Source organism: Haemorhous mexicanus, chromosome 3 (assembly GCF_027477595.1).
Source record: "Haemorhous mexicanus isolate bHaeMex1 chromosome 3, bHaeMex1.pri, whole genome shotgun sequence".
Classification (NCBI taxonomy): domain Eukaryota; kingdom Metazoa; phylum Chordata; class Aves; order Passeriformes; family Fringillidae; genus Haemorhous; species Haemorhous mexicanus.
The window spans coordinates 4,951,403-4,974,467 of record NC_082343.1 but is presented as its reverse complement, the minus strand read 5'-3'; the positions used below and the strand labels follow the sequence as shown (position 1 = coordinate 4,974,467).

Sequence of the window (23,065 nt, the reverse complement as noted above, 5' to 3'; positions counted from 1 at the left end):
AGGGCGGGAGCGCCAAGATGGCCGCGCCCGCGTGAGGGGCCGCCGGTGCCGCTCCCCGCGCGTCCCGGTGCCCGCGGGAGCCGCCGGAGCGTCGCGGAAATAATGTGGATATCGGGGCCCCATGTCGGACCACTGTGACGAGAGGGCGACGATGATTGCGGCCGGCGACCTGCAGGAGTTCGCGCCGCGGGGCCGCGAGCAGAGCCGGCGGCACCCGAGCGCCCTGAGCCTGCAGCTGCGGCGGCTGCAGCCCGCGCCGGAGCTCTGCTCCTCCGACGGCGCCGCAGGGCTCGTGGGCTCCCTCCGAGAGGTCACCATCCACGACCGGCACCGGGTAGGAGCCTTCCTGAGCTGGGGGTTGGGAGGGAAGGGAACTTCAAGCCCATGCGGTTCCCGCCCGCCGCCGTGGGCTGGGACGGGTTCCCGCAGCCCAGGTTGCTCCAAGCCTCCTCCAGCCTGGCCTTGACTTCCAGGGATGGGGCAGGCTGTGCCAGGGCCTCGCCACCCTCCCAGGCAAGAATTCCTTCCCAGTGTCCCATCTAACCCTGCCCTCTGGCAGTAGGAAGCCCATTCCCCTTGTCCTGTCGATCCAGACTCGTGTCCAAGTTCCACTCCAGCTCTCTTGGAGCCCCTTTGGGCACTGGAAGGGGTTTTAAGGTCTCCTTGGAGGTTTCTCTTCTCCAGGTGAACATCCCCAGCTCTGGTGGAGATCGAGCCTAAGACTGGATCCTTCCATATCCCAGCTCCTTTCTGAGAAGGAGTTTAGGGAGCAAGGGGTTTCATTCTAAATCTCAGAACTCTACAAAGGGTCTCCCTTACCCGTTCCTCCCTGGCTTCCATCAAAATAAATCTGATAAATAGGTCCTGATTGTCCTTTACCATGGCATGGCAGGGTTTTTTGGGTTGGAAGGGATCTTATGGATCATCTCATTTCACTCTCTGCCGTGATCAGGGACACCTTCCACTATCCCACGGTGCTCCAAGCCCCGTCCATCCTGGCCTGGGACACTTCCAGGGATGGAGCAGCCACAACTTCTCCGTGCCAGCACCTTGTAGCTGTCCAAACTCATCACACCCATGGCTCTTGTGGCTTTCCCTTGACAAACCTCTGTTTTCCAGGAAAGCTGGCAGCTGAGGAAAGGCATCAGTGATGTTGGGGAGGAGGTGGACTACGACGAGGAGCTGTACGTGGCCAGCAACGTGGTCATCTGGAGCAAGGGCAGCAGAAGCCAAGCGTCCGCCGTGTACAAGGCATTCACCGTCGACAGCCCCGTCCTGCAGGTACAGAAATGTGGGAAAGGGGCACCGAGGGAACCCACAGACCCTTTCCAGGCAGGGAACACGGAAAGGTGATGTGGTGTGGGAGCAGCTCGTTCTGGAGAATTAATGATGCTGTGTTGGGTTTCAGGCCTTGTGGTGTGACTTCACTATCCCCCAGGAAAAGTGGGAAAAAGCTGATGGTGAGTGTCCTGCTTCTTGTGCTGCTGGGCAAATGCTCAGAGCTCAGCTCCCTTGGCTTGGAATCATGGAATTGTTTGGGTTGGGAAAGCCCTCAGAGACCACCAAGTCCAGCTGTTGCCAAAACCACATCCCCAAGTGCCACATCCACGTGGCTTTTATAGCCCTGTGCCTGTGTCAGGGCTGGAATCTCTTTTGGGGAAGAGATTTTCCCAATATCCACCCTGAATCTCCCCTGGTGCAACTTGGGGCTGTTTCCTCTCATCCTGTCCCTTGTTCCCTGGAAGCAGAGCCTGACCCCCACCTGGCTGCACCCTCCTGTCAGGGAAGTTGTGCAGAGCCAGAAGGTCTCCCCTGAGCCTTCTTTTCTCCAGGCTGAGCTTTCTCAGCCAGTCCTTGTTTTCCAGCCCCTTCCCAGCTCTATTCCCTTTTCTGGACACACTCCAGGAGCTCATTCACCACGACTTGAAATGTCAGAATTTACTTTTTGAGCATAAGGGATGTCTGAAACAGAGTGAAACTTCACCGTGTAATTGTTTTGTTCCTTCCTTTCCAGTGTCAGGCAGTGAGGAAATAGTGGAGAAATGTATCTGCATTTTGCAGAATTCCTGCATAAACGTGCACAGCATGGAGGGGAAGGATTACATTGCTGCTCTGCCTTTCCAGGTAACTCCTGCCATGCTTTTTGTCCACAGCTGGAACATTTTTGTCCACATTTACATTTCCCTGTTCTGCATAAAAAGCCTGATACATCTTATTTTCCTATAAGACCCTCAAAAATCATCAGTGGTTGATTTTTTTATCCCACCATAAATCCATATTTTTTTATAGGTTGCAAATGTCTGGCCAACCAAATATGGGTTGCTGTTTGAGCGCAGCAGTTCTTCCCATGAGGTGCCTCCAAGTCCACCCAGGTATGGGATGAGGAATTTGGGTGGTTTCCTGTTGGATGATCTAATAAGGAATGGAGGAGTTAGAGGGCAGTGGTGAAAATCTGTGTCTTTCTGATAGGAAAAGGTAAAATTGGGTGGAAAAGGAGGAAGTTGTGTTTGGCCCCTCCCTGGAAGTGTTCAAGGACAGCTTGGATGGGGCTTGGAGCAACCTGGGATAGTGGAAGTGTCCCTGCCCATGGCAGGGGGTGGAATGGGATCATTTTAAGATCCCTTCCTACCCAAACAAACCATTCTGGGATTTTATTGAAGTGCTTCTTCCAGTCTTTTTATCCCATCCCAGTGACTCTGAGTGAGTACACTCAAAGCTGAGTGTTAAAAACTATTTGGGAGTGCTGGTCCTGGGAATAGGATCTGGGAAGCACCAGCCTGATTCCAATAAGGTTTGTCCTAGGAATTGATTCCAGGCTGTCATGGACAGCTGGGAGAGTCACTCAGGGCTTGTCATCAAGACACTTTCTTTCAGCTGCAGGATCCCATTTTCTCTAAGGTGAGGATCCCATTCCCTCCTGAGTGGGGATCCCATTCCCTGTTGGCTGAGGCTCCCAGCCCCTGTGGAAACCCTCTGTGGACCCCAAAGGAAGCAGTAGGACAATGCACTGATGAGCAGCTTTTATCCACTTTTTTGGGTTTTCCCCTGGGATTCTCTAGTCATCAGAAGAGCTGGGATTAGGAATAGGGGTCCCAAAAAGTTGGGTCTACTCAGTCAATCCAACAAGCTCTTGGAGATGGAATCTGTGTCCCTGCTGTCACATTCCAGACTCTGATTTGTCTGGCTTTTCCCTAGGGAGCCTTTGCCGACGATGTTCAGCATGCTGCACCCCTTGGATGAGATCACCCCTCTGGTCTGGAAGTCTGGAGGTACATTGGATGTCTCTGGAGTCCCTCGGGGTGGCAGCAAATCCCAGTGTGTCCCTGTATCAAAAATTTCGGGAAGAGTCACTTCCAAGGGTGCAGTTAGAGCAGCTGCATGAACAGGGAGGCTGCTCAGGGGAGAAACCCAGATTGTGGAAGGAAGAGAGTGTGGGAAATGCTCATAGTGTTGTTGTGGGGCTGATCCTTTGGAATTCATCCCTGTTTTCCAGGAGTGTTTGGATCGTCCCGGGTGCAGTACGTGGCTGACCACACGCTGAAGATCGTGTTCCTCAGCGCTGACCCTTCCATTGTGATGACCTATGACACTGTGCAGAGCTTACACACAGTCTGGGCCCTCAGGAGAGTCAAGCCAGAGGTACACATTCCCTGGGGAATAAAGGGTCATGGATTATGTTATTAATATATTATTCCATGCATTGGACCAGAAGCTTAAGAAAAGTGGAAAGTTACTTAGTGCCATGAAAACTTTTGACAGTGAGGGTTGTGATGCCCTGGCAGAGTTTCCCAGAGAATCTGTGGCTGCTCCATTCCTGGAAATGTTCCAGGTTGGACAGTGCTTGGGATGGGGGACAGTGTTCCTATGGCAGAGAGTGGAACTGGCTGGGCAATAAGGTCTTTTCCAACCAAATCCTGTGATTTTGTGAAAACCATTGGAGCAGTTTCTGTGGGAGTGGAAGTGCAGGGTTGATGGGATTAACTCCATAGGCTGAGCATGAATTTGTAACATGTAACTGATGGGAAAAGCTGTTGGAAAAGCCTCTCCCTGGCTGTCCTTGCCCACATGCCATTGGTTTTCCTCCCAGGAGCAGAGCCTGGTGCTGAAATTCCCAGAGCAGGGGGGCACCCCCCAGCACATGGCCACCAGCAGCTCCCTGACCACTCATCTCCGGAGCTTCTCCAAAGGAGACTCCCCTGGGGGCTCCCCTTTCCAGAACTACTCATCCATCCACAGCCAGAGCAGATCCAGCTCCTCTCCCAACCTGCAATCCCGCTCTCCCACCATCTCCAACATGGCTGCTTTGAGGTGAGCACCCACAGCAAATCCCAAAGGATGGGACCCATGGAATAGCATGGACACGTTTTGCTCTCTGTCTTTCCATCCAAGGCTCAGGTGCCTCTTGTGTTGCAGCACCTGAAATTTCCCGTGGAATGCCCTTCCTGTGCCATTATCCCAACAGTACAGGAGGGTAGTGCCTGTGCCAGAGCCAAGGAGGCTGCTCTGTCATGGATCAAGGAATGTCTGCAGGATGTTTGAGTCCCAGGAGTGTTTTGGGCTGGCTTCTCTAAAGAAATTAGAGGGAAAAGGTTGAGAGGGATTTTTGATGGAATGGACCATCTGAAATCCTTTTGAAATTTAATCTGTTGGATTTGGACAGAGATGTCTGGAAAATAATTAGAGAATCGTTTTCCTGTGCTAGAAATAGAAAACTAAAGGAAATCAGCAGTGAGCTAGTTCCTGGTTTAGGGCTTGGTTGGGTTTTAAAGTCACTGGATGAGCTCCCTGGGATTCTCCCTGGTTTTAAAGATCCACTTTTCACCTGTATCCAATGTCTCTGATTTTATGCCAGTTTTGAAGATCCACTTTTTGGCTGCATCAATATCTGATTTTTCCATGATTTTGAAGATCCCCTTCTCACCCATATCCTGTCTCTGCCTGCAGCCGTTCCCATTCCCCAGCCCTGGGAGTCCATTCCTTCTCTGGAGTGCAGAGGTTCAACTTTTCCAGCAGTGCCCAGTCCCCAAGGAGACCCAGCGTTACCCATTCCCCAAATTCCATTTCCAACGACTCTTTCCTCGTGCCGGAGACTGAGCCGATCGTTCCTGAACTCTGCATCGACCACCTGTGGACAGAAACAGTCCCAAGCATGAGGTCAGCTGGTTTTCTTGGGATGAGAGTTGGGAAGCAGGAATTAAAGTGAAATCACAGCTTATTTGAGTGGTTTTTCTGCAAGTGGAGCCATCTTGGAGTCTTCATGGACTTGCACTCCCTGATTTTTTTTTTTGGGAAATGGTGCTCCCTAAGTGCCTGGCTCCCTTGCGGAGAACTGAGCACTCAGACCAGTTTTTCCTGGTGTGTTATTCCAGGCTTTCTGAATGGTTTCATGGAGTCTCCAAAGCAAAGCATGTTCTAACCTGGTTCTTGTGTCTCTTTTCCAGAGAGAAGAATTCCCAGGCATCCAAAGTGTTCATTTCCACTGACCTTTGTGGGCAGAAATTCCTGTGCTTTTTAGTGGAATCCCAGCTCCAGCTGAGGTGAGCATTCCTTGGGGACATGTGAACCAGGAGAAGCACTCCTGAAATTCCCAGCTGGAAGTACATCAGGGATTTTAATTAACTGGCAAATTAAAAATAAGTTGATTTATTTTGGGCAAAGCAGGGAAAAGGAGGAAGGAACCACAAAATCCATCAAAAATTCACTGCACTGTTGGAAGTCTGTGTTTTCTTTCTGTGACAACACCCAGGGCAAACCTTTTATGTTTCCTGTTCTCCCTAATCCCTAGGTGTGTAAAATTCCAAGAGAGCAATGATAAATCCCAGCTGATCTTTGGATCTGTCACCAATATTCCAGCAAAGGACGCAGCTCCAGTGGAGGTATTGTTACCTGTGGAATGTTCTTGTCATGCAGCTGGTGCCTCCTTAATTGAACACAAGGAGCTGAATGAACTGCTTGATTATTCCAGGGAATTGACACACTGCTGGTTCTGGAAGGCAGTGGGAATCTGGTGCTTTATTCCGGAGTGGTTCGGGTAAGCGTCACCTTTTCCTTCCCTAATTTATGTGCAGTGCTGGAAAGGGAGTTCTGAAACATCCACAGCATTAATGGGGCAATTAAATAATTTTTGTGGGGGTTGTTTTTAGAGAAAAACTTAACTTTTTGTTTCCCTTTTCCACCAAAAAGGTGGGAAAGGTTTTTATTCCCGGGCTTCCTGCTCCATCCCTGACAATGTCCAACCCAATGCCTCGGCCAAGCACTCCCTTGGATAGTGTCAGTACTCCATCCAAGCCTTTGAACAAGCACCTGGGGCCCCTGGAAGAGGTAACAAATAAGGAAATATTCCTTTTCTTCTATTGATTGGTGGTTTTTTAATCTTCTAAGGTGACTTTTGGAGTTGAATCTTTCCTTCTTATTTTGTAAATCCCCTGAATAAACTGTGTTTAAAAGAAGATTTCTGTGCTGCTGCCCTGTTTATTTATTTCTGTTTGCCATAAAACTTCCAAGGCAGGGATTGGAAAGATTTATAGTCGTTTCCAAGATTCTTGTTAGTACTTCAAACCCAACAATTATAGCTGTTCTTTGCTCAGATCCGCTTTAATTCTGAATTCCACTTCAATTTGAACTCTAAAATGGGCTCATTTTTCCCACTTTCCAGAGCGTGCTTTTGTCACCAGTTCCGGAATTAAGGGATTCTTCCAAGCTCCACGACTCCCCCTACGTTGAGGACTGCACTTTCCAGCAGCTTGGGACTTTCATCCAAGCTCTGAGGGATCCTGTCCACAACAGAGTAACTCTAGTAGGTATTTCCCTGTCATTTGGGGCAGCACTTTTGATAACAAAGATTATTTCAAGATAATTCCAAGATTTCCAGTGTTTCGCAGAACTGGCACCTGAATTCCACATCTTAATGTAGCAAAAGCCAGGATTTGGGAATATCTTCACCCACTAAGGAGTTCTGAGTTGATAGAAAATGATTCTGCCTGCACTTGATGCATTTCCTGATTTATTTCCACTTCTGTTGGACTTTCCAGGAGCTCAGCAATAACACCATGGTTCGGATCAGTATTCCTGAAATCGCCACCTCGGAATTAGGTAGGGTTCCAAAGCTTTAGGTGGCTTTTGCTTTGCTTGGGGAAGGGCTGAGATGCCAGTTCAGACATGGCTGGTTTCAGTAATGAGCAAAAAAAAAGGAGTATTTTTCCTTATTTTTGTTCCAAATCTGAGGATTTGTGCTCAACTCAAGGAAGAGCTGTTGGAGTTTTGTGGCATTATTTGGAGGTAAAAGCAGGTCCAGCAAGAGGAACTTGTGGAGATTTCCACCACTGATGAAGCAAATCCCAGGAAGCCAGAGCTGATGGATGATTTCCTTCTTTTCCAACAGTGAAGAGATGCCTGCAGGGGGTGAAAGCCATCCTGCCCAAGGAAACAGCTGTGCAGATGTTGGTGAAGTGGTACAACGCCTACAACGCCCCAGGAGGGCCCAGCTACCACTCAGAGTGGAATTTATTTGTCACCTGCCTCATGAACATGATGGGTTACAACACTGAGAGGCTCTGCTGGACACGGAATGTGAGCAAATCCATTCTTCACTTCTGATTTTCAGGCCTGTTTTACTCTGTCTTTATCATGAGATACGTTTACAAGGTGCTTATTATAAAAATAAATGAGGAAGATTTGATTCCACCTCAACACGTAACACTGCTGTATTAAATTTGGTTCATCTCATCCATATTAAATCAATTCTGAGTTTAAACACAGGTCACAACTCAGATTGTTGTTCCTTAAAGAGGATTTTGGATTTCTGGGCTTTGTCTAGCGCATCCAGAAGTACCTCAAGCCACATCATGTCCTACTTGGCTTGAGTTCAGATGTTGTGATTCACCTAGGAAACCTTGGTTCCAAAGAAATCACAAAGAAACCTTGGTTCCTAAGAAATCACAAAGAAACCTCTTTATTTGAATTTTCTTTTTCCATTTATTTATTCTATTTTTATTTCTTTAATTTGTTGCAGCTCGATTTTGAAGGATCACTCTCCCCAGTCATTGCTCCAAAGAAGGCAAGGCCATCAGAAACTGGGTCAGATGAGGTAAGAAGTGGTTCCCTCTGTTATATTTGGATTGGTTTTTAGGGAAAAAATTCCCGTGTAACAGTGCTTTGGAATCATCTTTCTGGAAATTATGTTCACCATGGATCCTCTGTCTTTCTTTCCCGTTTCTTTGCTCTAGGACTGGGAATATCTCCTGAGCTCTGACTACCACAGGAATTTCGAGTCTCATCCCATTGCCAAAGCTCTGCGCCTGGACCCTCTGGAAGTTTCGGCTTCCAGGGATGATTTTTCCCAGAGCCTCAGTTTGGATTCCTCCACCCTCCTTTTCTCCCACATTCCTGCCATTTTCTTTGTTCTCCACCTCATCTATGAGGAGCTCAAACTGAACAGTCTGATGGGAGAAGGACTCCGCTCCCTCGTGGTTCTCCTGGTTCAGCTGGCCAGGTATTCCCACTGGAAAATAGTTTCTTTTGGTGGGATTGCCCAAATTGGAGCAAACTTGCCCTGTATTTGAAGGAAAGGAATATTTAAAACCTTTCCTATCTGTTCTGTGGCTCCAAATTCTCCCCCAGTAGCAGCAACTGCCCAAAGGTGGCATCCAGGAGGTTGGAATGGTTTTTTCCCACTCTGTGACTCCCCTTTCTCTCATTCCAGGGATTTGAAACTGGAAGCTTACATGGACTATTACTACAGGGACTACCCAGCCCTTGTCAAAACCTCCAGGCAGACCTGCATAATTGACCAGGGTGAGTTTAAGCCTTTGGCTATTCCATGATACTTTGATATTCCCTTTGTTTTTAACATTACCCTCATTCTGGAGGATTATCCCCTGCTCATTCCTTTGAGATAATTTTCTTTAAATAGATGTCTTGAGTTTTCATTCCTGTCATAAAATCCCATCTGACAGGAGGGATCTGTAACATTTTGTGGGGAAATGCTGGGTTTGTCTTGTTGAAGGAAATACTGGAGGAATTGGGAATGGTGAGGAATTCCTGTACCTTTTCCCTGAGCTCATGGTCTTTGCTGTTCATCTGAAGTCCAAACAGGTTTCATGCTCCATCCCTCCTTTTTTTCTGCTGAGCCTCCAAGTATCTTCCAGTGGCTGAGTTCCTGCCTGAAGGGAGAGGGAGTGCAGCCTTATCCCTACTTACCAGGGATCTGTGAAAGGAGCAAACTGGTGGTACTGGTGAGTACTGGGGGACAGGGAATACAGGGAATGTGCCCTGGTCTGTCAGCACTGCCCTCTGGGCAGGGTTTGCTCCAGCTGCTGAATTTCCTGGGGAGTGAAACATCCCTAAAGAAGGGTGAAATAACAGAGGGATTCATTTCCTGGATGTATTGGAGCTGAGCAGCTTCACCACTTCTGTGTTTTTCTGTGGATTGTGCAAAGTAATAATTGAACTTGGGATTATCTGTATTTTGGGAATGAGAATTCCCCATTTTTCTCCTTGGGCATGCCCCAACATCAATATTTAGTCCCGTGAGTGTTGATGGTATCTCCTGGTCAGCATCACTTCCTTACTCATTGATGGGAAAACCCTTCCAGCCGGGAGCAGAGGTGTCAAGCCCGAGGTGCCTGAGGAGAAAAACAGGGAGAAAAAGCCAGGATCTATTTTCTTCCTCTCTCTGCCTGATCTGCCTTTGCAGAGCTCAGAGGTGAAAGATCTTCATAAAGCCCACAAAATCATTTTACCTGGATGTGATTTTTCCCAGAATTTTCAAAATATAGGGACTGATCCCATGGATTTTGCTGGCTGTACCCAACAGCCTTTTCACTTGGAACCTTCACAAAATATCCAAGATGTGGAGGAGACCAAGTGGAAAATGTGTGTGTCCTGCAGGAGAAATGGAATGTGAGAAACACGAGAAGGATAACTGGGAACACGTTTTTCTGTTGGGAAGATATTAATCTTTTATCTCTGGAGCAGTGAGGGAAAATTCAGTGCAATGTTTCAGGGTGGATTTTTTTCCCCAAAATTTAAAGCTTCAAAGTTTGTTGTTGTTCAGTTGTTTCAGTCTCTTTTCCCCCACAATATACCTGCCCCACCTCTGAGGTTGTATTCCAGTTACCTCCTGCCTGATTTTCTGGGAAGCAAAGGAATATCAGCCCCAAAATTACTTTTTTTGGTGTCTCTCCTCCCCAGAGTGTGGCTCTGTACATCCTTGGGGATGAGAGTGCTGTGCTGAATGAAGCCTCCCATTATTTGTACAAGATCACATCAGGTAAGGATGCTTTGACTCCATCCTGGGAGTGTCTCAAGCTTGGAAAACGTGGAATTAACACAGCCTTGTCTTTCCTAGGCCAACGGAAGCAGCAGATGGAGCAGGATGACAATCGGTATGGAAACTTTTTTGGTGTTGTTTTATTGAGTTTGTGACTTCCTGCTGACTTCTGGATGGGCTTTTATTGACTTCTCCTTAATTTTCCAGGTGCAGTTTCAAATCCAGCACTTCTGTTTCCAGCCTGGCTGAAAAATTGGTCCTTTGGATGACCAGTGTTGGTAAGAGCAGAACAACAGCATTCCTGAATAACCATTTGCTTGGATAACAGGAAGCACTCTTTGTCTGGGATTGATAACACGTATTTGGGGTTTTTTTTCCCTCCTTAATTTTAAGGTTTCACCTTGAGGGATCTGGAATCTCTTCCCTTTGGCGTGGCCCTTCCCATTCGAGATGCCATCTACCAGTGCCGGGAGCAGCCGGCCTCGGACTGGCCGGAAGCTGTTTGCCTCCTCATCGGCCGCCAGGATTTGTCCAAGCAGGCCTGGGAAGGGAGCCTGCAGAAGGGAAAATCCGTGAGTATGGCCACAAAGGGATCTCCCAGTCCCAGGGTTTGGGCAGAGCAAGCAGCTCAGGAATTTCCAGCTTAATTCCCAAACTGAGGGCGACAAAATGGAGGATTTACATGTACCAGGGTTTTGGTGTGAAAAGCAACATCCGGCAGGGATGGATAATCATGGGTAGCTGGGAAAACTCAAGATAAATCACATTTTTAAATTTAGACTAAAGTTTTATCTCCAGAGCTATTGGATTCTTCTTCCTCTCATTCTTTGGTGCTTTCTCCAGAGGCTCTGCCATCAAGCCATGGCAGAAGGAGAAGGAAGTGGGAATTTGTCAGAGGTTCATTGTGTTGGCATGGCTGGCATCCTCCTTTCCACTAGAAGAGCTGGATTTGGAAATACACTTGCCACGCTTCTCTTTTTTTCCCAAAAAAGGTTTTAGTTATTTGTATCCTGAGGTAAAAGTATTAAAAAAAACAGTGTGGTGTTTTTCTCTTCAACATTTTCTTCTGATGGTGGCTATCACCAGCATCCCAAGCATCGCACTGAAATGTCCTTTGTAGAAAAACAAAAATCTTCTTCTGACATAAAATCCCTTCATGGCAGAAGGTTGGAGCCTTTTCCAAAGTCAGGAATTGGAATTGAAATCTCAAGTCCATCTTGGTCAAGATCCTTTTTTGCTGTCTCAGATTTGGAAGGGATATTAAAGTTATTCCAGTTTTCTACAGCAAAGGCTTTATGACTAATTGCATATCAAATCTGTAATTAATTTGGCAGAAAGGTTAATTAACTCCAGGTCAAACCCCACCTACCACCACACAAAAAATCCTTTTTGTTGCTGCTGGTGGAAGCTGTGCCCAACCGAAACCCTCACGAATCATCAAAAATGGTGATAAATTTGATTTTATCACTGACTTTTTAACAATGCCTCGAATTGATGTGACCTTAAAAGGCCAAAGTGAGCTTCAAACCCCAAATTGTTTGTCATTTCTCAGGAGGGCAGGGTGGAGTTTCCTGTTTCAGAACGGACGCTGCTGCTCTGGGTGGTGCAGTTGTGTGTTGAGATTGAGTGTGGATTTACCAGAAGAAATTGAGTTTCATTCATCAGCTCTTCATTTACTTGCCTTCCTGGGGCCACATGTTCCCAGAGAACCACAGGAAGATCTGTTGCCTTTGGGTTCTCTCACCACTTGTGTGATGTGAGCAAACAGGAGAGCAGAGTTTTAGAAATGCATTTCTTACATCTTGCATGGGAAAAGGGTTTTCCAAGAGTGCTCCTAAGCTTTGGTGCTTTTCTGGTCATGTGTGGAAGTTCCAAAAGCATTCTGGTGCTGTGATGAATCCCAAGTTTTATGATAGTGAGGAATTTTGGGATTTTCTGCTGTCCAGGCTGTTTGTTTTAATGGGTAATTTTCTTTTCCAAGGTGGTTGTGGAGTATCACTCCAAAATAATACGTGAAAACATCGATGCTGTGAAAAATAACACAGGGTTTGGAGCAGAATCTACAGAACAGCAGCTCTGGTTGGGCTGATCACAAATTGGGATAATTTGGGCTGATGGAGTAGGCAGGGAAAGGAAAATCCGTTCCTACAACTGCTCCAAAACAAGGAAAGATTTTGAAAGGACAAGAACTTCATCACACATCACCTCCTCAATGCATTTGAGGTGTCATATCCTCTTGTCTTTAGTTATTTATCCTATTTGGTTGTGCAAAAGTACTTGATTTCCATCTTTGGAAATCCTCCAGGCCTTTAAATTCCTGTAAGGAGCACAGGAATGCTGTAACCCTCCCTAGATGTGTCCATCCCTTCTGTGTACAGACCCATCATTGTACTGGGTGAGTTCAGGTTGTGGTCCCTTCCTGGCAGTGTTCCCCCCCTGGAATTGTCTTTTCCCTTCCCCTTGCAGTCCGTGGGCACGGTGCTGTCCTCGGACATCCCGTCGGCAGCCGAGTCGGAGGAGGACGAGGATGGCATGAACGACATGAACGAGGAGGTGATGTCCCTGATCTGGAGCGAGGACCTGAGGGTGCAGGAGGTGAGGAGGCTCCTCCAGAGCGCCCGGCCCGTCCGCGTCAACGTGGTGCAGATGCCAGAGGCCAGTGACCACGAGTACATCGAGGAGAAGGAAAACAGGTAAGGAGTCCTGGAAGCGTGGCTTGGCTTGGCTTGGCTTGGCTTGGCTTGGGTTTGGAAGGACCTTAAAGCTCATCTCATTCCAAGCTCTGCCATGGCCATGGACACCTTTCACTATCCCAGGTTGCTCCAAGCTCCATCCAGTCTGGCCTTGGAAATTTCTCCATTTCCAGCTGTTTCTGTTTCCCAGTATCTCGTTCTGCTGAAAGGTTGTGGGGATATTTTTGGAGGCTTGGAAACTAATTTAAAAAAAAAAAAATCATAATCCAAGTCTTTGGAGTTCCGTGGATCAAAGCTCTGCCGTATTGGAGTAGGGGGCTCTTGGGGAGGACAGACAGCACATGGAGGTCACTTGGGTTGAAGGGATTTTGTAGCACTTCCTTCTGCCCAAAAAAAGTGAAATATAAGCAGGACCTACTCTGTAGAGACCAAACCATCCATGCCCTGCCTAAGGCTGGAGAACCCTTTGTGATAGGCTGGTCTTGAGACAGGAGACCTTGGAATTCCACAGAAAGCACATTCACTGTCCCATCCCATTCCTTTGAAACCTGTGTCCAGTGGCCTCGATTAACCCTGTCCTGCTTTATTCACTTTTTGGGGGGGTTAAAAACCTCTTCTTTAAAAGCCAAGTTAAAAAGCAAACCTGAGAACACCATTGCCATGCAACATGTTCTGAGTCTGACCTAGGGAGCTGAGTAATCTAACGAGTTTAGAAAGTGTTTCCAGACTAAATCATAGAGAATTGTGGTCGGCATTCTTGGAAGCACCTTATCACCTCTGTAGCAGGGTTATTACTCGGTGTTATCACCACTCATAGCAGGATCCCACAGAGCAACCACCTTTACTTGGCTTTCTCCTCTCACCTCGCTTCCAGCACGGCTGGGAAGTATCCGTGGAATGGATTTATTCAACCAGCTTTAAGGGAAAAATAGTGCCAGGTTCCAGCAGCTAAAAGGTGTCTTGGGGATGAACCTTGTAAGGATCAAAGTTTCGGTTCAAAAGGAGAAGGAAGGAGTCACAATGAGGGAAAAATGGTTCTGTCCAGTGCCTGTTGTTTGTAGGTCGTTTATATTTGGGAAAATTCTCCAGAATGTGAAGGTGATTTTGGATTCACCTCCCCACCAGGTTGCTGCAGCTGTGCCAGCGAACCATGGCGCTCCCAGTTGGACGAGGAATGTTCACCTTGTTCTCCTACCATCCTGTGCCAACGGAGCAGCTGCCCATCCCTAAGCTGAACCTCACTGGTACGTTGGTCAGGGGTTCCTTCCCAGTCCATCCCAGAGCTGTTTCTTCCAGCTGTTATCCCATTACAGTAATTTTTATAGCATCTTCTCCATCTAGAATTTCAGGGCTCAGGTGTGGGTTTTGTGAGGAAGCAGCTCCTTTGGGCTTTGAATCTGCTACCTAGAATGGTGGAAGATCCTTCTGGAATGGTCAGGACCTGTGTTATCAAACACTGAAACCTTTTATTAGGTACAGAAGGAGAGAGAAGTGGAAAAATGGCCTAAACAGTGCTGGGGTCATACAGCACTGGAGATCCTGCAGAGGGCTGTCCTGACATTCCTGGACATTCTTGGATCGGAGCTGTTCCCTCACTTGGCACTGGATGAAGAGCTTGGCTTTTCCTGACCGCTGTTACCCCCTCTCCCATGGCAGGCCGTGCTCCTCCGAGGAACACCACAGTGGATCTGAACAGTGGGAACATCGATGTCCCCCCCAACATGGCCTGCTGGGCCAGCTTCCACAACGGGGTGGCCGCCGGCCTGAAGATCGCTCCCGCCTCCCAGATCGACTCCGCCTGGATCGTCTACAACAAGCCCAAAATCGCCGAGCTGGCCAACGAGTACGCGGGGTTCCTCATGGCCCTGGGCCTCAACGGGCACCTCACCAAGCTGGCCACCCTCAACATCCACGACTACCTGACAAAGGTGAGGCCCTCTGGCACATCCAAGAGCCAGATCCCGGTGGGATTGGATTGTTTAGGCAAAACAAGGAAATGAGGTTTCTTGGGATTGCGGGAGTTTCCTGGTGTGGGAGAATGTCTGAGTTGCTTTGTTATGGTTGTGGTGCATGGTTTGGGTTGGAAGGATCCTTTGTCAAGGTGAGGAAGGACTTCTTTCCAAGGAAGTGGTGGAGAGCTGGCTGTCCAGGGAGGGCATGGAGCCTCTGAATAAACTCCATTCCAGACCCACCCGGATGCATTCCTGTGTCACCTGCTCTGAGTGAGCAGGGTGGATGGACGGGATGATCTCCAGAGGTCCCTTCCAATCCTAAATAAATCCTGGGGTTCCGCAGAATGAGGAACCTGCATTTCTGTTCAAAGATTTCCAGCAGTGTTACCACCAGATCTTTACACCCTGCACGCGGCTCATTGGGATAGGCTGGAACACTGAGATGGGGGTTTTCCCATTCCTCGCTGGGAATGTGCCTCACTGCTCCTTGTCCCTTTGCCCAGGGCCACGAGATGACGAGTATCGGGCTCCTGCTCGGCGTCTCCGCTGCCAAGCTGGGCACCATGGACATGGCCATCACCCGCCTGCTGAGCATCCACATCCCCGCCCTGCTGCCACCCACCTCCACGGAGCTGGATGTGCCCCACAACGTCCAGGTGGCTGCCGTGGTCGGGATAGGCCTGGTCTACCAGGGCACTGCCCACAGGCACACTGCTGAGGTGCTGCTGGCTGAGATAGGTGGGTGCCAACCCTGGAAAAACAGGATGAGGGCTGGGATAGTCGCCATGTGCACCAGGGAGTTGGGAGTTGTCATCTTGGCACCTTCCCACCACATTTTCTTCCCGTTTTTCCAAACCTCACAGTCCCTCTTGGGAGCCTGTGGAGCATAAAAAGGAAAGTAGCTGGATTTAGGAAAAGAAATGTGTCAGCATCATTACTATTCCTACTTCTTCCACCTGGAACTTTGGTGTCCTAAATTCCCCTGTTTGGAATTTTAAGGGTTTTTAGCCACTAGGCCTTAAGAGCTGATGTGAACAGCAGATTTATGATCTCACTTGTGCTCTCTTTCTGAGTTAATTTGTAACAGCTTTTCTTCATGTTTACATGGGACTATACTTGTGTGGTTTATTAAACAGGGACTGGGATAAATTTTAAGGGTGAAATTGTTGTGTTTCTAGAAATTGGATATGTGCAATCCTTTTTTAGCAACAGCATTTGGATTGGTTCAGGATTCTAAAGTATCCTCAGTTAAACTTGGCATTTTCACCATGGCTCCAAACTCCAACCATAACATTTAGGAGGGAGTTGCTATTTGGGAGTGGATGGATGAACTGCCAGCTCCTTGTCATTCCATTGAGGACTTCCCTAAGGAGGGACAGATTTTTATTTTTTTCACCTTTCAGTAGGAATTAAGCAATAAGCTGGAATTTTCAAAGGTGAATTTTGCTGTTTTGGTTTCTCCAGGGCGTCCCCCTGGCCCAGAAATGGAATATTGCACAGACAGAGAGTCCTATTCCCTGGCATCAGGGCTGGCCTTGGGAATGGTGTGCCTTGGGGTAAGTCAGCTGCAATTAGGAGACTCATTATCCATTGGGATGGCATTCCAAGAGCTGTTCTATCCTTGGCTCCCAGCTGCCTGTGGGTTTTTCTCCTAGAGGAAGGCACTTCCATGTTTTCCTTCTTTCCATTCCTTAGCATGGCAGTAACCTGATTGGGATGTCAGACCTCAACGTTCCCGAGCAGCTCTACCAGTACATGGTGGGCGGACACAGGAGATTCCAGGCAGGAATGCACAGGGAGAAGCACAAATCTCCCAGTTACCAAATCAAGGTACGTGGTGCCAGTGCTGGCTCGTATAAGTTGGAATTCTGGGAGGTGTCTCCATGACTTTGGGAGCATCATTCCCTTCCAAGTGAACCTGTGGGAAGTGTTCCCTTTGTTTTCCCAGGAAGGAGACACCATCAACGTGGATGTGACGTGTCCAGGTGCCACCCTTGCACTTGCCATGATCTACCTGAAGACCAACAACAGGTATTGACCTGGGAATTCCTGCAGGGTTTAACTGTTCTAGTGTTGGCTCTGCTGAGGTTTGGAATTGCTGGAATGTGACCTGGAAACCCTTTTCTTCTGCCATGCCCTGCAGATCCATTGCTGACTGGCTCAAAGCACCGGACACCATGTATCTGCTGGACTTTGTCAAACCAGAATTCCTTTTGTTGAGGGTAAGATTTCCCTTGGGTTCATTCCTCAGTCTGTTTAAATGATGTTTAGGAATTCCAGCCCAACATGTCCATCGTCCAGAATCCTTTGCTTCCCAGCCAAACTCACCCCTTCCAACAATTCTTCTTGTAGTGTGGCAGCTTCCTTGTCATGGAGACAGAATTTAGGGAGAAATAGATGAAAGACACAATTTATGGGGAATGTTACGTTAATTTTTTAGGTGTATTTTTATAGCTTTTCCCAATTCCGTAGGTAAATTTTCTCCCTTTTTCCAGACCCTGGCTCGATGCCTGATTTTGTGGGATGACATCCTGCCCAATTCCAAGTGGGTCAACAGCAATGTGCCTCAGGTGGGTGTTAGTTTATGTGTGGTGTGTTTGCTTCTCAATTTTACACCTCCCTGGATTGTTTTCCATGTTGGTATTTCCATAGTCATGTCAGGAGCACAAGGAAATGAGCATTAACATGACAGAGGTGACTGTTCCCTGGGATCCCTGGATTTTAGGAGCACTAGAGACTGGAAAGGAGATGATTGAGGAGAGATGGGATTGTTCCAGACACAAAACTATGTCAGGGAAAGGAAAGGATTAAACTTTTCCCTGCATTGCCAGGTCCCAAACTGCTGCATGGAGTTGAGCATTAGGAATAACTTCCCAACAGTGGAATCAGTGATATTCCAAGATATTGTATGGAATTTTTAAGACCAAATGAGCTCAATACCTGTGAGAACTACACGATGCTGATGGTCTCTGTTGGGGGAAAAAACAGATTTTCCTTCCCTTAGACCTGTTTGGTATCACTTATGAACTCTTGATGGCCAAAGTTTCAATGAGTCATCAGTTTTCCCTTGGATTTATTTTCCTTCCCTGCTTTTTACAGATCATAAGAGAGAACATTATCTCTCTTCATGCAACAGAGCTGCCTTCCTCTGAAGACCTGAGCTTGGAAACTCTGGCGTGAGTAACATCCCAAAAATCTCCTCCTAGGGAATTTTACTGTCCTGTAAAGGAGAGTTTGTTATATGGAATATCCTATAAAGGATGAGTCTTCCCTTTTATTTTTAAGGGATGACGGGGTTTGTGCTGTCTATTCAGATGAGGAGAAGAGGAACATTGAGTCATTTCCAGTTTGTGTTGTTCCTTAGGCAAGCTCACGTCTACATCATCGCTGGAGCGTGTTTATCCCTGGGATTTCGCTTTGCCGGGTCGGAAAATCTGGCAGCATTTCAGTGCCTGGTAGGAGGAGGGTTATTTGATTCCATTCATTTCCCAGGGAGCTGTCAGTCACCTTTTGGATCCATTTTCACTGGGCATTCCTTTTCTTTCTAGTACAAATATGCCACGGATTTCCTGAAGTGCTTGTCAGCTCCAACAGCGTCCATAGTAAGTTTTTCCAATAAAAAGATGGCTTTGTGTGACCCTCAGCAAAACCTCAATGGGAACAAACCCAGCCCTTTTAATTTCCTGGACTACACATGATCTGTAGGATGTGGCAGAGCTGCAAATCATTGAAGGACTTTGCTGGCTCTCCCTCCTTCTGGGGAATGTGGTTTTCAAGCTCTGGGGTAGAAAGTGGTGGATCATCCCACCCGGAATGTGCTGCTGGCCATGGAATTGTTATGAAACCTCTCTGTTGTGCTCGAAGACAGGTCACTATAACCTGGAAACGTGCCTGAGTGTCCTTCTCCTGGCCCTGGCCATGGTGATGGCTGGCTCTGGGAACCTCAAAGTGCTCCAGCTTTGCCGTTTCATGCACAAGAAGACAGGGGGAGAGATGAACTACGGCTTCCACCTGGCTCACCACATGGCTTTGGGGCTCCTCTTCCTGGGAGGAGGAAGGTAATGGGCCTTTTCCAAAGGCAGATCTCAACCCTTATTTCCATTTCCTCCATTTCCCTGTTTTGAATATATGGATGCATAAAGGGGTCTTCTGTTGGCAGAGGGAGTCTTGTTGTCTTTGTGCGCTTTTGGAAATTCCTTTCCTTGTCCCACCAAAATATTTTGGCCTCCTGTGTTTTTTAGAAGGAAAACTAAAGGACAATATTGGTTTTTTCCTGCAGATATTCTCTGAGCACTTCCAACTCCTCCATTGCTGCTCTTCTCTGTGCTCTGTACCCTCATTTCCCTGTTCACAGCACGGACAATCGGTAAGGCTTTCGTGGGGATCCCATTTCCCTCAGCTGAACCATCTTCTTAAAAAAGACAAATGATGAATTTTTACCAAAAATCAATTTTTGGAGGTTCTCCATTAAAAAAAAAAAAAAAGTGGAATATGGAAGAAGTAAGTGACAGTGGTAAGGATCTTTGGTCAGTGAGGAAACACCATTTCTGCTGTGCTCCTGTGATGTGGCTGCTCCAGTTTGAAGCTCTGTCCATTTATGACCCTTAATTACATTTGGTTCTGCTCCACTAAGCCCTGTTCTGTTAATTAACCAACACCATGGCTACATGAGCTGTATTTGGGTGTGGAACTAGAACTGGGATCCTTCCTAGCCCATGCTGACCTCCTGGTTCCCACCCCAGGTACCACCTGCAGGCTCTGCGTCACCTGTACGTGCTGGCAGCCGAGCCCAGGCTCCTCACTCCCGTGGACGTGGATACCAACACCCCCTGCTATGCCCTCATCGAGGTCACCTACAAGGTAACGTGGCTGGGAGGCCCTGAGGAGCTGTGGGATGACCAAACACTTGGATTTATCCCAGTTTTCATTGGAGTGGCCTCCAGTCTTGGGTTTGGTTTCGAGCTGTGGTGGAGGCGAGGTGAATTCTGCACGAATAAGTGACGGGTTGGGCTCAACCCACTCCCACCTCAGGTGTGCTTTGGTGGCACCTGGAGAGCAGAAGGGAGGACAGGGAGAGTCACCAGAGTCTTCAAACAGCCAAGGAAGGGTGTGCTGACTGACCCAGGTTCTTCTCCCTCTTCAGAAGGATTTCCAAAGGCTCAGAGGTGGCTGGAACCATTTGTGGCTTTCCAAGCCTCCTAATTCTGAGATAATTCTGAGATGAGCAACTTGGTGTTTCTTCTCAGTGCTTCCGTCAGATGTACTTCAGGGAAGAGTCCTTTCTATGGGATTTATTTTATGTGGGAGAAGGGAGATGCTCAGAATTGAGTTCTTGGAATTCTTAGGGGGAAGAGGTGCATCTCTGTGATTCTGGCAAAGAGTTCTCCATGTTCCCGTTACAGCTTGCTTCCCAAACCTTCACAACTTTGGCCTTGTCCAGCGTTAGGTGTTGATCCATCCATTAATGGAAAATACAGCTTGGGAAGTCCATGTTTCCTGGCATGAGTCCTGTGTTTACTTAGGAACAGAACCCCCTGCCTGCTGCCAGGGCAGTTGTTCCCCACAAGATGCCCTTTTCCTTCCTTTTCCCGTGGATATGAGCTTTTCTAACCTGTGGCTCCCATGACGTTTTGCAGGGCACGCAGTGGTACGGGGAGGCCACCGAGGAGCTGATGGCACCCACGCTTCTCCCAGAGCTCCACTTACTGAAGCAGGTAGAGGAAATCTCTGTTTTAATGGAAAATCACCTGGATTTTGTGTCACAAATCTCGAGAGCTGAGATCTGATGGGTTTTGATTCCTTAGCCTGATTCTGGATGACGTTGTCCCATTATGATTCCAAAGACAATTCTCTGTCTTCTGTCTTGATCAAGATCTTCCAAGATCTGATGCAGCAGGGAATTCCCTGTAGGAGACACAAACCTCCTCCTGAATTTTCTGTGTGGCCAACACTAAAAAACAGCCCTGAAAAAAAAGAAGTAGAAGCCTCTTAATTCAGTGATTGTGGTTATATTTAGTAATAAAATGTTTCTATTGACAGATCAGAGTGAAGGGCCCCCGGTACTGGGAATTATTAATAGATTTAAGCAAGGGAACAACTCATCTCCAGTAAGTGTTTTTAATGCTCAACTGAATCATGACCTCGTAGTAATCATGTTTCATGATTTGTTTAAACCCTCCCACAGCTCTGGGTTGAAACCTGGGTTTCATCAAGTCACTGTTGTGCATCTGACAGCACTTTAGGGGTGAAGAAAGAAACTGCAGAGTTGGGTTTCACCCATTGAGGTGAATAATTCATGCAAAAAAACAGGGTCGGGGAAAACCTGATAGTAAAACCCACAGAGACTGGCAGTGGGATGGAGGCACCAGAGAGCAGCTACAACTCATGGTTTTGGTTTGGTTTTGAGTGGTGGTGATATCACATTTCCCAGACTGTTGGGGACTGTTACTGCCCTGTGAAATGCTTTTTCTCCTGTCACCCCATGTCACAAAGTGCCACCCACCCTCGTGACACGCTCGAAACGTGGCGGGCAGCCGTGGGAACCAGAGATTTTACCGGAACACAGGATCTGGGGGGGGGGGGGTGGAAATCATTCTCATCTTTGCGCTCCCCAGTGAGGGGTGGGAGAAACCAGCTCAGTCTTTGCTCAGTAATGGGGTGGTTTTAGGTCATTTACTTGCCATTGATCCATCCCAGAATCATGTAGGTTGGAAAAGACCTCCAAGATAATGAGTCCAGTGATGGATTGCCCTCTTGTCAAGTGGAAGGATTAAATTAAGCTCAGTCTATTAGTACAGCATGCCTTGGGTTGGAAGGGATTTAAGGATCACCCAGTGCCACCCTTGCCATGGGCAGGGACACCTACCACCCCAGGTTGCTCTAGGTCCCATCCAGCCTGGCCTTGGACACTTCCAGGAATGGGCCAGCCACAGCTTCTCTGGGCACCCTGTGCCAGGGCCTCCCCACCCTCACAGGGAAGAATTCCTTCCCAATATCCAGCCTGGATTTCCTCCCTTTGAACCAATTCCATAAATGAGCCCTGTTGTGCCATTCCAGGTCGATCCTTTCCAAGGGTGGCATCCTGTACGTGAAGCTCCGGGCTGGGCAGCTCTCCTACAAGGAGGATCCCATGGGATGGCGCAGCCTCCTGGCACAGACCGTCACCCACCGCAACTCCGAAGCGCGGGCCTTCAAGGTACTGCTCCCAGCGTGCTTCCTGCCAGGAGTGCTGCTGAGGGAGGGAATTCTGCTGGCTTTCACAGGACAGACATGTGTAGGTGCATCTGCCGTGGGCAGGCACAAGTGTTGGACATGTCCTGCCCATGAGGTGCTTGATCGGGATATCATTTAGGGTGGAAAGGTCCTCCAGGGTCATGGAGTCCAACCTTTACGTCATTGAATCCAAATTTTAGATCATGGAATCCAACCTTCAGATCATAGAATCCAACCTTCAGATCATGGAATCCAACTTTTAGATTGAATCCAGCCTTTAGATCATTGAATCAAAATTTTAGATGGCTGAGTACCAGCCTTTAGATCATCTAGTCTAGCCTTTATATTGAGTCCAACTTTTAGATAGTTGAGTCCAGCCTTTGGACATGGATTCCAACTTTTGGTGTGGGTTCCAGTTTTCTCCCTTTTGTTCTGGACACTTTGGAAGTCAGTTGTTGGTACCTTTGTGTACAAATTCAGAAAGTTCATTTTAGGAATGTGTTTTAATCCTTTTTTTTTTTTTTTCAGCCAGAAGCGATTTCCGCTTTCACTTCCGATCCCGCTCTCTTTTCCTTCGCCGATTATTTTTGCAAACCGACTATGAACATGGGCCAGGTAGGAAGTGGTGGTGTGGACCATCACTTATTCCATGGATAAAAAGCAGGGAAAACCTGCCTTAAACTCTAGAGCAGAATTTAGCCCTGCAACCAGCAGGAGCAGGGAATGTCCTGCAGGATGTTGTGAAATACAAGGATGATCCTCTGATTCCTGTTGGCTTGATATTGGGATTTTTTATCCCATTCCTTGAGGAATGCGTTTAACAAATCCAGAGGGCCATGAAGCATTTAGGGAAAGTCACAGAAGGTGTTTTATATGGAATTTCTTTAAAAGTTATTTAAGGGAGGGCATAAAACCCAATTTAATTATCCCAAGGAAAA

General features: G+C 47.7%; 2 protein-coding genes across 2 annotated transcripts in view; one reads left to right on the top strand and one right to left on the bottom strand.

Annotated features, from left to right (window-relative positions):
* The window catches only part of ANAPC1 (anaphase promoting complex subunit 1), a 24,991-nt gene continuing 1,926 nt past the window's right edge, over positions 1 to 23,065 (top strand). Inside the window, exons 1-43 of the mRNA XM_059840580.1 lie at positions 1 to 334; positions 1,120 to 1,281; positions 1,409 to 1,460; positions 2,015 to 2,124; positions 2,290 to 2,372; positions 3,196 to 3,269; positions 3,494 to 3,639; positions 4,088 to 4,308; positions 4,945 to 5,154; positions 5,442 to 5,537; positions 5,786 to 5,876; positions 5,966 to 6,031; positions 6,184 to 6,321; positions 6,656 to 6,796; positions 7,032 to 7,092; positions 7,382 to 7,569; positions 8,012 to 8,086; positions 8,226 to 8,491; positions 8,702 to 8,793; positions 9,085 to 9,233; positions 10,192 to 10,270; positions 10,349 to 10,385; positions 10,478 to 10,548; positions 10,664 to 10,842; positions 12,737 to 12,963; positions 14,089 to 14,207; positions 14,620 to 14,891; positions 15,419 to 15,653; positions 16,380 to 16,471; positions 16,611 to 16,745; positions 16,864 to 16,946; positions 17,059 to 17,137; positions 17,411 to 17,485; positions 18,015 to 18,091; positions 18,280 to 18,370; positions 18,464 to 18,517; positions 18,780 to 18,973; positions 19,195 to 19,281; positions 19,658 to 19,775; positions 20,552 to 20,629; positions 20,955 to 21,022; positions 21,972 to 22,110; positions 22,656 to 22,742. Coding sequence (XP_059696563.1) covers positions 122 to 334; positions 1,120 to 1,281; positions 1,409 to 1,460; positions 2,015 to 2,124; positions 2,290 to 2,372; positions 3,196 to 3,269; positions 3,494 to 3,639; positions 4,088 to 4,308; positions 4,945 to 5,154; positions 5,442 to 5,537; positions 5,786 to 5,876; positions 5,966 to 6,031; positions 6,184 to 6,321; positions 6,656 to 6,796; positions 7,032 to 7,092; positions 7,382 to 7,569; positions 8,012 to 8,086; positions 8,226 to 8,491; positions 8,702 to 8,793; positions 9,085 to 9,233; positions 10,192 to 10,270; positions 10,349 to 10,385; positions 10,478 to 10,548; positions 10,664 to 10,842; positions 12,737 to 12,963; positions 14,089 to 14,207; positions 14,620 to 14,891; positions 15,419 to 15,653; positions 16,380 to 16,471; positions 16,611 to 16,745; positions 16,864 to 16,946; positions 17,059 to 17,137; positions 17,411 to 17,485; positions 18,015 to 18,091; positions 18,280 to 18,370; positions 18,464 to 18,517; positions 18,780 to 18,973; positions 19,195 to 19,281; positions 19,658 to 19,775; positions 20,552 to 20,629; positions 20,955 to 21,022; positions 21,972 to 22,110; positions 22,656 to 22,742 — 5,310 coding nt within the window. The 5' untranslated portion in view covers positions 1 to 121. The remainder of the gene's footprint in view (positions 335 to 1,119; positions 1,282 to 1,408; positions 1,461 to 2,014; positions 2,125 to 2,289; positions 2,373 to 3,195; positions 3,270 to 3,493; positions 3,640 to 4,087; positions 4,309 to 4,944; positions 5,155 to 5,441; positions 5,538 to 5,785; positions 5,877 to 5,965; positions 6,032 to 6,183; positions 6,322 to 6,655; positions 6,797 to 7,031; positions 7,093 to 7,381; positions 7,570 to 8,011; positions 8,087 to 8,225; positions 8,492 to 8,701; positions 8,794 to 9,084; positions 9,234 to 10,191; positions 10,271 to 10,348; positions 10,386 to 10,477; positions 10,549 to 10,663; positions 10,843 to 12,736; positions 12,964 to 14,088; positions 14,208 to 14,619; positions 14,892 to 15,418; positions 15,654 to 16,379; positions 16,472 to 16,610; positions 16,746 to 16,863; positions 16,947 to 17,058; positions 17,138 to 17,410; positions 17,486 to 18,014; positions 18,092 to 18,279; positions 18,371 to 18,463; positions 18,518 to 18,779; positions 18,974 to 19,194; positions 19,282 to 19,657; positions 19,776 to 20,551; positions 20,630 to 20,954; positions 21,023 to 21,971; positions 22,111 to 22,655; positions 22,743 to 23,065) is intronic.
* The window catches only part of LOC132324463 (uncharacterized), a 10,482-nt gene continuing 8,047 nt past the window's right edge, over positions 20,631 to 23,065 (bottom strand). The window contains exon 3 of the transcript XR_009485630.1: positions 20,631 to 20,878. The gene's annotated coding sequence lies outside the window, so the exon portion shown is untranslated. The remainder of the gene's footprint in view (positions 20,879 to 23,065) is intronic.